Source organism: Meleagris gallopavo, chromosome 2, assembly GCF_000146605.3.
Source record: "Meleagris gallopavo isolate NT-WF06-2002-E0010 breed Aviagen turkey brand Nicholas breeding stock chromosome 2, Turkey_5.1, whole genome shotgun sequence".
Lineage (NCBI taxonomy): Eukaryota > Metazoa > Chordata > Aves > Galliformes > Phasianidae > Meleagris > Meleagris gallopavo.
The window spans coordinates 11,975,648-11,987,805 of record NC_015012.2 but is presented as its reverse complement, the minus strand read 5'-3'; the positions used below and the strand labels follow the sequence as shown (position 1 = coordinate 11,987,805).

At 42.4% G+C, this 12,158-nt stretch overlaps 1 protein-coding gene across 2 annotated transcripts in view; it reads right to left on the bottom strand.

Annotated features, from left to right (window-relative positions):
* PAK5 (p21 (RAC1) activated kinase 5) overlaps nucleotides 1-1,504 on the bottom strand; it is a 44,199-nt gene extending 42,695 nt beyond the window's left edge. The window contains exon 1 of one of the 2 annotated variants that reach the window (XM_019612607.2): nucleotides 1,400-1,504. In XM_019612607.2, the coding sequence (XP_019468152.1) occupies nucleotides 1,400-1,445 (46 nt within the window). In that variant the 5' untranslated portion in view covers nucleotides 1,446-1,504. The remainder of the gene's footprint in view (nucleotides 1-1,399) is intronic. The other variant, XM_010706590.3, reaches the window with a different exon arrangement.
* Between the last annotated feature and the right edge of the window lie 10,654 nt (nucleotides 1,505-12,158).

Here is a 12,158-nt window from a genome sequence, read left to right as displayed (position 1 = left end):
GGTGCAGCCACACCAGAGCTGACTACAATCACCTCCCTTCCCCTGCTGGCCATCATGGCCACTTGGGCACATTGGTGGCTCATTCTCAGCCAAGCGTTGACCAGCACCCCCCACGCTGATGCAGCTTTCCAGCCACTGTCCCAAGCTTGTGGCACTGCATGGGGTTGTTGCGACCAAAGTGCAGAACCTGACACTCGGTCTTGCTGAACTTCATCCTGCTAGCCTCAGCCCCCTGATCCAACCTGCCCAAGTCCCTCTGTAAGACCTTCCTACACTCAGGAAGATCAGTACTTCCCCCCAGCTTGGAGTCATCTGCAAACTTACTCAATTCTCTGATCAAAATCATCAATAAAGAATTAAACAGGTCCAGCCACAATACCAACCCCTGGGGAACACCATTAGTGTCTGGTGACAAGCTGGATTTCACTCTATTTACCACCTTCTCTGGGCCCAGCCATCCAGTCAGATTTTTTTGTTTGTTTGTTTGTTTGCTTTTAAATACAGCACTTCATGTAATTGAAGGCATGGTCACATTCTTAGAACATTACCACACATGTAAACATTTACGCTGTGGAGAAGAATCTTCCATGGATTTGCACCTACCTCAAACAGCCTTTGAGAATAGAAGGATGCAGGTCAGGCTGCAGCTGCCAGGGCTGTGTGACCAAACCAACCTCCATTCACTAAGCTTTGTCAAACCAAAATCACTTCAACTACTCTCTCCTTTTCAAACCACAGCACTGAAGCATTGCCGCACGTGAATGATGCCACTTGTCCCCAGCTATATGGGGACATGGTTTGAGGAAGCCAAGCCAGTGACACTTCCTGATTCCGGCTTAGAAGAGCGTTGGTTTTGTCCCCAGAATATGCCATATAAGGTACTTCATCCTCAGACCACAAAAAGAGAAAATTTAATCTTTCTGCCATGACTTTATTGATCTGATATTTAAAAAATGAAGCATTTAATCAACATGGAAAAGCAGTAAACAGCCTGGAGAAATGAATAAATGAAAATGCTCTCCAAGGCTTATCAAACTGTTTTAGCAATAGAAGGCACCAAGGTACGTGAAGAGAAATGATTGACCTCTCCATTTCCTCAGGATGTTGAATGGCATCTGTGCAACATAAACGTTAACAAAATTTCTATCAAGCACACAGAATGCATTCTTTTAAAGAAAACATTCATTCAGGCACCACTTACCCAATCACTGTCACAGAGCACAGCTATCCTCTTGCAGTTGTTAGCAAAATCTGATTTCCTAATGGAGTTGGTCAAGAAAATATCCTGCAGGCCATGGGGCAATTGCCTGCATTGAGCAGAGACACAGGGAGGCTGGTGGCAGTGGGGGGCTGCCTGCCGGGCACCCTCACCCGTCCCTCCCCATGCCAGAGCACTCACCCTTAACTAAATTCCTCTTGACAGCCTTCAATGTATTCCTGACCATGCCAAGTCTCTCAGCAAGTGGCACCGCTCTGTCCAGCTCCTCCTGCGCTCTCCCCTACCGAACGAGAGGAAATGAGAGCTGTCATACTGCTAAGGTGTTGCTATTTTTGTGGGAATGAGCATAACCAGGACGTCTGTCCTCTGCTTGTAGGTGCTTTGCTAACACACAGACTGGTTGGTTACTGCTACAAGTGTAGGGCAAGGTGATGCTCAGTGCTATGTCTGGGGGGAGGCTGGTATAATAGCTAGTACTGATAGCAGTGCAGTCACTCATAAGGTTTAAGAAACCCTGCCCTGTAACATCCAGTCTTCGTGTTATTCACTTCCCCTCTCAGGAAAGGCACACTCTCTGCTCTGCTGGTGCATGCCAAATGGTTATAACAAAGCTCCATCCAGCTGCTGCAGGAACAGAGGCAATCATGAAAACGCACTATCGGGAGTAATCATGGCACCTCTCACTTAATGCTGCTTACTGCAGTTCCTAACAAACTGAATTAGACTCATCCAGCAAAGCCTGCCTGTTAGATCTATACAAGGCTGGGAAAAAGTGGCTCCTTTTCATTTGAGTCCTCTTCACACACAGAAATAGTTCACTGATCACCGCAGTGCAATAGACATCAGGACAAGCCCAAATTTCAAGCATGGTTTTTGATGATGAGTCAAGTCATGACATGCTGAAAAAAAACCCTACATCTGAGACACCTGCATGTGGAAGGTTATGGCAGACAGACCAGCAAAGCAAATCTACTTCGTTGCCTGCTGCAACTGCAGTGTGCTGCCTCCCAGTCATATACAGAGGGACCATTCAGGTCCTCGCAAGAGGGTGCATGAACTTAGGGCACCTCCATGGACGCACAGCAACAGCCTCTCTATGACAATTTGAAGCCTTGCCCAACTCGTGTCCCTAAGTTTGTCCTATTGGCTACCATGGAGAGATGACAGGTGCTCCGGTTACACAGACTCATATCCTTGGCTCCAGCCATACTCATATCCTAGGACTCTCCCCTGTATGTGAGATAGCGGATATGGAGACAAGCTGATGAATGGAATTGCTGAAAGTGTAAGCTGATGCAAGTAGCCCTGGAGAACAGTGGCACTTATGGCATGTATGGCATGACCAGCTGAAATAAAAGGGAACACAGAACACCTTATGACTTACGGCTTAAGGTGTTCTATGTATCTTTTATCATATCCTAACTAGGAGCTATTCACTTAAATTATCAAATGTGTAAACAGAAGTCTGTGGATTAAGTAGCAACCAAAGGCCAGGCCCTGTTCCCAATGAAAAAGTGGGATATGCTTTTTATTCCCCTCTCAGAAGGGAGCTCTTCTTTTAGATTGAAAATTAGGCAAGTAAGAAAGGTTTATTTCATGTTGTACCTTGAAAACTACCAGGGAGTCCCAAGTGCATCTGCTAGCCACTGACAACAGCACTTGCAATCCCAGACAATCCTGCTGACCAGCAGTGAGCAAAAGACTATGAAATTCCACCATACTTAAAAGCGTAAGATAACCTTATAAATAATATAAAGTGAGATGGGTATTTTTACTTTAAAATTTAGTTCTTAATGACTGCATACCACAGCTACAGAAGTACCATTTCTTTTCCTTATAATTTCAGCAGCCAGATGCTGTGTCCCATTAAATCAAGGGAATACTCTGTGCCCAGCAGCATCACTTGCTGATAGCTACAGGTAGATGCCTGCCCTGGGAAACCTGGAAGTATTTCTTACCCAAAGCTTTTGCTGCGTGAGCACGTGGCTGGGTCATAAATAATCCCTCAGGAAGAGCTCATTTTTCATCATCTGTCTCAGTCCAGCAACATTCTTGCTTTTTAACAACCAGCAATTAGTTCATTTTCAAAGAACAAGCACACACCACAGACAGTCCAGCAGTCCACGCTGGTTTTTTCTGCAAGGACTCCCTGTGGTTCCTCTGCTGTACAATCTTGTAGCTTGGGGGCAGGCATGCTGTTTGGAAATTGGCTTCGCACATTGAACATTCATCTGCTGTGAAACCCAGAGCACAGGGCTGCATTGAGAGCTGAAACCTCTTGGTGCCTCACAGCTCTGCAAAGGCAGCCACATAGCCACAAAACCTGGCCAAAGCCAACAGCGTTAGCAAATTGCTTCTTTTTTAAAAACTCTGAAGAAGAAACAGAGGTTGCAAAATGGGAGATGGGTGTAAGTTGCTTTCCTTCAGTAATTTCTCATTACTAATAATAGTTTTCTGTCATGCAAGTACCCCAGCTATTCTCCTACAGAGCAGACAGAATGTAATAATCCATCATTAGCTTTGCCAGCTTCCATTCTCACTGTGATTAATTGTAACCTTTTCCAATATTTGATCATAAGCGAAAAGAGTACAAACTGAGAAGCACAAACTAAATTAATGTGTCAACCAGCTTGCATAGCCAGTACTTGAGATAAATGTGAGTCAGATGGTATTCCATCTCGAGGAGAGAGTTACTGTCTGTTCACTGACTGATGGCAGCTCTGAAATACTCCAGAAGCAAGAGGCAGAATTCACACTGGTTCTCCTTCAGCTGGCACAGCTGCAGCTCCCCGCTGCTGAATCACATCAAAGGAGATCAAACCTGGCCATGAATGAAGGCACAAACCCCAGAAAATTCACAAGACAAAAATAAGGCAGGGCATTCAGCCCTGCCACCTGCCTTGCTTTCAAGCCAGGGGTTTACAACAGCTCTTCAGTGCAGCTCCAGAGTTGGGCTGGCTCTTGATAAACCTGTGTTAACTCATTGTCCAGCAGCTCTCCCTCAGCTACAAATTGACTTTTTCATTCTTTCTTTTTAAGAAGTGAAAGTCAAGTCCATGGGTCATCATATACAGGATGGGAGGAAATCTGCAGAAAACATTGATTCTGGCCCACACAGAGTAGTTTGCTTTGCTGCATCATTTTGCATACACAGGCTGACATATTTGTGTGTATATATATAAACATTTATATATATAGCTACCAAAATGAGAAAAATGTTTAATATTCTTTACATGAAACAATAGCAGCAACAATAGTTTCGTATTTCTTCTTTGCTGTAAGGATGGCTCTAAACTTTCTGGTGGGGCTCATTTTCTGCTGCCTACAATCAAAGCACAGATTACCACTGGAAAAAATCAACAAGGTTGGAAAAGACCCCTAAGATATCTAGTCCAACTGTCCACCTACTGCTAAATGCTTTCCCAACAACATCCAGACATTTCTGTATGGGCAGAATGTCTTTTGTTTGGTCATTCTTCTACTGGTCTTATCTAAAGGGTGATCCTGTTATTTCTTTTACATAAACAGCTTCAGACCTCGTTAAAGGTACTGCTTCATTTGTCAAGTGGATGGTTTACACTGCAGGCGGGAGAATGCCAGGTAGGTTCATCCATTTGAGACCAGTTTCTCCATGGTCTCTGTTTAAACATCTGCCTTTATTATTTTAGTGTTTCGATTTGGAAACAGTAAAACAAACCTTTAGAAAGTGTTCTCATGAACTCTACCAATGAATCAAGATGACAATATGTAACCACTCAGAGACTACAAAAAGGATCTACGAATCTTGAATGAATTAAGCCAGCCAACACAGCCTCAATATTGAGAATCCTCCACCACACTGCTAACTAAGCTCTTCTCCATGTAAACAGCACCACTGATGACAAATCAATCACCTGTGACCATAAGGATTTTCCACCCTCTTACCTATTTGATTCAAACATACAGAAATACTATTTTCATAGCATGCCGACATGAATTTTAGGCACAAACATGCTTGATGATCAACAGGATACAACTTACTTGTCTACATCCCATGGATTTTCAAAACTCATTATATTTTTTAAGACAGGAAAGACTCCAGAGTTTTAAACACTTTTAAAATGCATAGGTCACTTCAAAAGTAATGCCTCCTATTTATTTCCATGGAAACTGTAACAGATACACAGAGCACAATAACATTATTTGATAGTGCAAATTCTCAGCTACAGAACACTATTTTTCAACACAGTCACCACCATTAGCTATGCATTTTTGCCAGCAAAAAACAAGAGCCTGCATGCTGTGCCCCTAAAAATCTGCACCAGTGGAGGTGATCCACTGTTTCACAGCTGCTAAGATAGCACTGCTGTTAGGAAAATGCTGTCCACACAATCCATCTTTCATCAGATCAAATGGATGGAAGTCAGAAGGTACCAAATCCACACTATATGATAGGGGTGGTTGGACAGTCCAGCCAAAACTGACAGCGTGCTCCACAGCCTCCAAGCTGGTATAGGGCTTGGTGTTATGTTGTTACAAAATAAACAGTGTCTTGCTCTCTGGCTTCACTCTGGAAGCTTGAGGCTTAATCAGGGACAAAATGTAGCAATCAGAGTTGATGGTTAGCTGGGGTTGCGGGAAAACCTGAAGAATCACTCCTTTCCTACCCCAAAAGATGGCACACATCACTTTACCCATTGAAGACTGTGTCTTGAACTTTTCCTTCAGTGGGGAATTGTCATGTCACCAACCCTACAGACTGCCATTTTGACTCCAGCTCAAAGCAGTGATACCACATCTCATCACCAGTAATGATGCGATCAGGAAACTGTCACCTTCAGCCTCAGAGCGGTGCAGTAGGTCCTGACAAACTTACAGATGGTGTGCCTTCTCTTCCTGTGCAAGCATCTGCGGGATACAACTGGCACAAACTTAGCAATATTCCAATGTTGTCACCATCATTTCCAAAGCCTCGAAGTTGATACTCAGCTCTGTGCTCAGTTCCCTGGCTGTAATCTGCTGATTCATGTGGAAAACATGATTGAGACACTCTTCATTTTGTGGTGTGACAGCTGTGCACAGCTGTCTGGAACACAGCCTGTCTTTCATGTCACTGCCACCTCTTCTGAAATGCAGCGCACACCACCTCACTGTGCTCACATCCTCTGCCTGGTCTCCAGAAATGTTCAGCAAGCGTCAATGAATATCAGTGACTTCAATGTTTTTCTATACGGAGGAATTCAATTATTTTGCTTCATATGTGCTTCCATATCAGACACCATTTTTCAGACTGCCCTCTGCTGCTGTCTTTCACACGGCAACAAAACGTAACAGAACATAGGTGGGAAGGTTCAACCTCTACTGCTGCACTACCAACATCTGCCTCTGATGTCATGGACCAATATAATAAAATTGGAGACATTATTTTTCAAGCAGCCCTCATACCTGCTTTCATCATAGAAAAATATATTCAGACTGACATCCTGACCACACCTAATAAGCAGAAAAGTGTCATCCTTCCTAAAAATGCTCATTCACCCTACAGCACTTGGCTCACTTCAACCTTAGGTCAAATTGCCAGTTTTTCAGAGTTACTGTGACACTGCACAATGTAATAAAAACACATTTAAACAATTATAAGCTGTCCAGAACCTGTCACTGTCCACGTTAAGCACTACAGTACTTTCCTTACAGCTCATTCATCACAGCACAACACAGACTCTTGATAGACGGCCCACGAGAAATGCACAATGAAACATAATACAGGAAAAAAATAATTATAAAAGGCTACGTATGCTACTAGAGAAACAGTAAAAGCTGGTACAGAGCGGCCAAACTAGGATTTATGTACTCTAGGGAACAATACTCAGTTTTTTTATTGAGAGCTGCTCTTGTACAAGGACTCACTTCCACACATCGAATGACATGCGCTTCCCTAATTTAGAACTCGTGTGATTCCCGGTGGATTTTAACGCTCAGTAATTTTCAGTGAGTAGCTTAAATGCACGTATTGTAGTCAGTCACTCTCTATTATTTTATACACACTCACACTCATGCAGCAATGTACAGACAGAGCCTCCTGCAGTGAATTATAGTTTGCAACAGCTCAAGGCACGTTAAAAAGGGGAAAAAACAAACAAGCAAAGAAAAAGAACTAAGCAAACAAAAAACCCCCACAAATCTCCAACCCCAGGAGGTATCTCAAAATACTTCTAACCCTAGCAAATGAAAAGATTCCTGATTTTCAGAAACAAATGATCTTCTGGGTGCTCAGCTTGAGATAACTAGTGGTAATAATTTTGCTGGAAATGCTGGACACCCACAGGACAGGGTGTTACGTAAGACACCCATTCAGCACAACACCCCATACCTCAAGTGACTTCTGAAGCTTAGAAGCAGTTGAAATAATTTCCTGAGATTTTATTACTATATAGTATTTCCAAATACACACTGCTATACTATGAAGGATGTAACTAAGGACTGAGAAAGAGCCGCTCACTTTTAATGTTTCTAACTAAAAAAACCCCAAAACATTCAGGAAAAGGAAGCTAAGAAAAAATGTGATGACACAACAGGAGAGCAGAGAAAGGGAGCAGAAAGAGCAAGAAACACCGCAGAAAACCACAGCAGTGAAGCAGTATGACTTAATTACACATCATCATTTCTACAGGTTCAGGTGACTGTACAGTAAGAACTGCAGGAATATGAAAACACATCTGTCAAGAGAAAAGACTCAGAAACTGCCTGAAAATCACCTGGAAAGTTGCTCTGACTGATCGTGCACAAGGTTATATGTAATCTGCATCCTGGGCCACATCCTCAGTGGGCCGACAAAGCCTTGGCAAAACACATGGACTGCCACTGACATGCAACACAATAATAATAATAAGGCACTTGGGCATTCAAGTAACTTTTTTCTTCCATGTAAAGCTCTTCGGAAACTGAGTTTCTTCCCCAGCACTTGATGGTGACCACGAAGCTGGCATTACAGACATATTGCTGACCAAAGTGGGTTGCTGGGGGTGCCTTCACTAGCACAGGTTACTTCCCAGCACGCAGAGAGCAGACTGCAGGGTCAGTGACATGCACAACCAGGGATGTACAGCTGTGACAGCACCACATGCTCCAGAGTCAAGGTGCTAATGAGGCAGGGGCTCTGGCTCTCAGGAATTGCTCTTTCCACTATCATTTTCATTTGCAATATAAAGATCATTTTGCAATGTATGATCTAAAGAAATGAAGGCCACGTAATTCATGGAGAATCTCTGATAATAAAAACACTTTTCAGAGTGAAACACGTTGTCTGACTTGTGTTTACCAAAAAGAGGAAGAAAATGAGATTATTTGATATGTCAAGATATCTTCAAAATGCAAACAAACATGTCTATAGACTAACACATCCACAGCAAGTATTCAGAAGATTAAAATCATGCTTGTGGGTTTCCTGCCTTACTATCAACTTATTATCAAGTTTTACTCTGCATCACTTGAATGCGAAGGAGAAACATTTCAATGATCTAAAATAAACTGCAAATGCTTAGATTCCACTTTACATTTTTACTTCTTACTTATTTTCCAGTCCTTTTTTTCTCTGCATAGAACTGAAAAACTGGTTTGAAAGTTGATTCTTATCCTATTATGCTATACTCATTTTCCATATTAAAAATGAGAAGCAATCTCTTAAATGATTTGCTAGAACTTAATCTTCTTCTCAAAGATTTTATACAAAGCTTTGAACATTTATAAAGCAATGCTCACTCTATCCTCTTCCACTTCATCATGCACCACGGTCAGCAACTGCTTTTGAACAATTCCTCAACACTGAGTTTTTCAGAGATAAGAAATCTTGCTGTGTAAACTTGTGGTGTCCCTGAACCTCAACTAGGAAGTGATGGGTCTCAATCATTCTCAATTTAACTGGGAGATAAAGATTTAATGGATAAATAGAGAACCTTTCTGCTCTAACTTTGACACCAGTGTGGAAATTTTGAGATTGGCCCCAGATAAGTCAATAGAAGACATAATATAATGTTAAATCTTAGATACAATGACCAAAAAAATCATATTATCTCTGGGTAGTCAGTGCAAATCTAGAAAGATGAATGCAACTATGAGTTTCTTCTTGTTTCCCAGCTTTTAAATGGCTAAGATAGAAATGGTTTCTGACTGCGTATATGTTTTGAACAACCAAAGAGGTTACTACATGCTGGAAGATCACCACCACCTCGTGAGGGACAAGGCTAGAACAGAAAGTGACACTGATTTCTTCATTCAGAGGAAAGATGCATGTGAGTCACAGCATTTGGCTGGGCTCATTCATCTTCTGCTTCTGGGAAACGCGTACTTTTCCTCTTCAGGATCAAGTACTTCATCTGAAACGGTCCAAAAGGCCATCGTCAGCCTCAATAAATAAATAAATAAATAAATAAATAAATAAATAAATAAATAAATAAATAAATAAATATCAATAAAAGTAGGCTGCCAGTTGACTATGTGGCCAGCTAAGAAGACTCCCAAAACCTCGGTCCAGCAATACCATGAGAAACTGCTACAAAACCATGTATATGAATCAGTTCAGCTTGGAAACTTTTAGACAACAATGTCAAAACATCCCTTCCAAAAGAAATGGCCCTGCTTGAACAACATGGCATTGTCCCCGCCCAGCCTGCAGCCCAGCCCAGCTACCTTTGAGCCAAACTCTCGAAATCAGGCGATTTTGCTGAGAAATCACCACCGTTAACAAGGATTCTGTGAGCAAAGCCAAGATCTCTGAGTGTTTTCTGAGAAGTCTTATTTATCACAGAGAAGGAGATGCTGACACCACAAATAAGAGAAGAGCTCGGCCACCATCTCACAGAAATCAAGGGCTTATGGTTCCTGCTCTACCCAGGGAAATCGTGCTGGGAGACAGCAGGCCCCAGCTCTTCTTTTATATTCCTGGAAAACACAACTTTAGTGTAATTGTATCTCATTAAAGATTCTTAAAGTCTAAGTAGCAAAAACATACCACCAATTAAGGAGGGAAAACCTCTGCATGCTGGCTCTGGTTGGATTCAGCATTGCTTTCAGGGGCAGGAAGGCTTGTTAGCTCATTCATTCCCGACTTCGTTACAGACCAAATCCAACAAAGCTGCTGACACAAGTGGGAAATATCAAAGGCTAAGTGGGAAAAGCGACTGTAAAAGAACACATTAAGAAAACATGTGCAGTTATTCTAGAAGATGGGGACCAGGGTTAGTAGTTAGTTAAAAAGAACACTGTGCAGTTCACTGGCTGAGATAAGTGTGCAGAAGGAGTTGGAAAAACATCACTTTCACCACAACAGAATTACTATTCAGGATCAAATGAAATATCATGTCCTATCAAAACTTCATTTTCACCATTTTCCGTAACAAAAAGAGAAGGACAAGCATAAGAATCAAAAGCTATTTTTAAAAAGTTAGAACTCTAGCAATGTCAGCTTTTTTTTTTCCTCACTTTTTTGGAGCATACATTTCAATAAATTCTCTGATTATTTTTTGTTTTGTCTGTCTGTGCTCTACAGGTGGACATCAGAGAAGATGACATAATATGTGTGTCACGAGGCAATATAAAAGTTTCAGAAAGATGATTCTAAGATGGCTGTGATATTCAAGACATTGCAAACGAATGACAATAAAACCTTCATAATATAGCCCTGTAAGGTAGCCTCTGCACTCCAAACCTACTGAAAACCTCCTGCATTCTTCTTCCTGAGTTTTAAAACACTTTCTTGCAGCAACTTGTCATAACTGTCCTCCTGGAAATCCAAATGATCCAATTACCATGTCCACTGAAAAGTGCTAAGCAAACTGCCTCCAAAGAATTAATAACAGTTTCTTCCACCGAAAACCTTCAGTGCTTTAGGAATCAGGATTGCACAGACTTTCACAAAGGGAAGAAAATAAACAAGAGTCCTCTGCATCCTCTGAGTTGGAAATACTGCTATATTGAGCCACTGTATACTGTATATTGAGCTCAGGTCATAGGGTCACAGAATCACAGAATGGCTTGGGTTGGGAGGGACCTCAAGGACAATCAGGCTCCAACTTCCCTGCCAAAGGCAGGGCTGCCAACCTACATATCTAATACTAGAGAGCAGTCATTCCTTCTGCTGAAACAAACTCCTAGGCATGTGGTTTGCAAAATGCTTTGGTGTGCCATTTTCCTGTGAGAGAATCTGAAGATGAATCAATGTCCTAAGGTTTTTCATTGCTTAGCAAGAAGCTTCAAACTTCACAACTAGTAAATTAATATTAAAATCAGTGAATACATTTGGAAGTTATAAGTGATCAATACTAGGCTCTGCCCAACAGGAACTGAAAATGCTAGTCTGCTTCTCTAAGACAGAAGAACGTGGGATTATCTGCATGTTGATGGACCGTAAGTGAGCTACATTAAGATCACATTCTGTACAGAACTTCTGCACAGTGAAGACACAACAGCACACAGAAAACCATCATAGACGCTGTTTTCACAGAATCACAAATCACAGAATTGTAGGGGTTGGAAGGGACCTCTAGAGATCATCGAGACCAACCCCCTGCCAAAGCAGGTTCCCTACACCAGGTCGCACAGGTAGGCGTCCAGGCGAGACTTGAATATCTCCAGAGAAGGAGACTCCACAACCTCCCTGGGCAGCCTGTTCCAGTGCTCCGTCACCCTCACCGTGAAGAAGTTCTTACGCACATTCGTGCGAAACTTCCTATGCTGCAGCTGATGTCCGTTTCCCCTCGTCCTGTCTCCACGTACCACTGAAAAGAGACTGGCCTCACCGCTATGGCCGCCACACCTCAGATATTTATAAACCTGGATCAGGTCCCCTCTCAGTCGTCTTTTCTCAAGGCTAAACAGACCCAGTTCACTTAGCCTTTCTTCATAGGGGAGATGCTCCAGGCCCTTCACCATCTTTGTGGCCCTCCGCTGGACTCTTTCCAAGAGA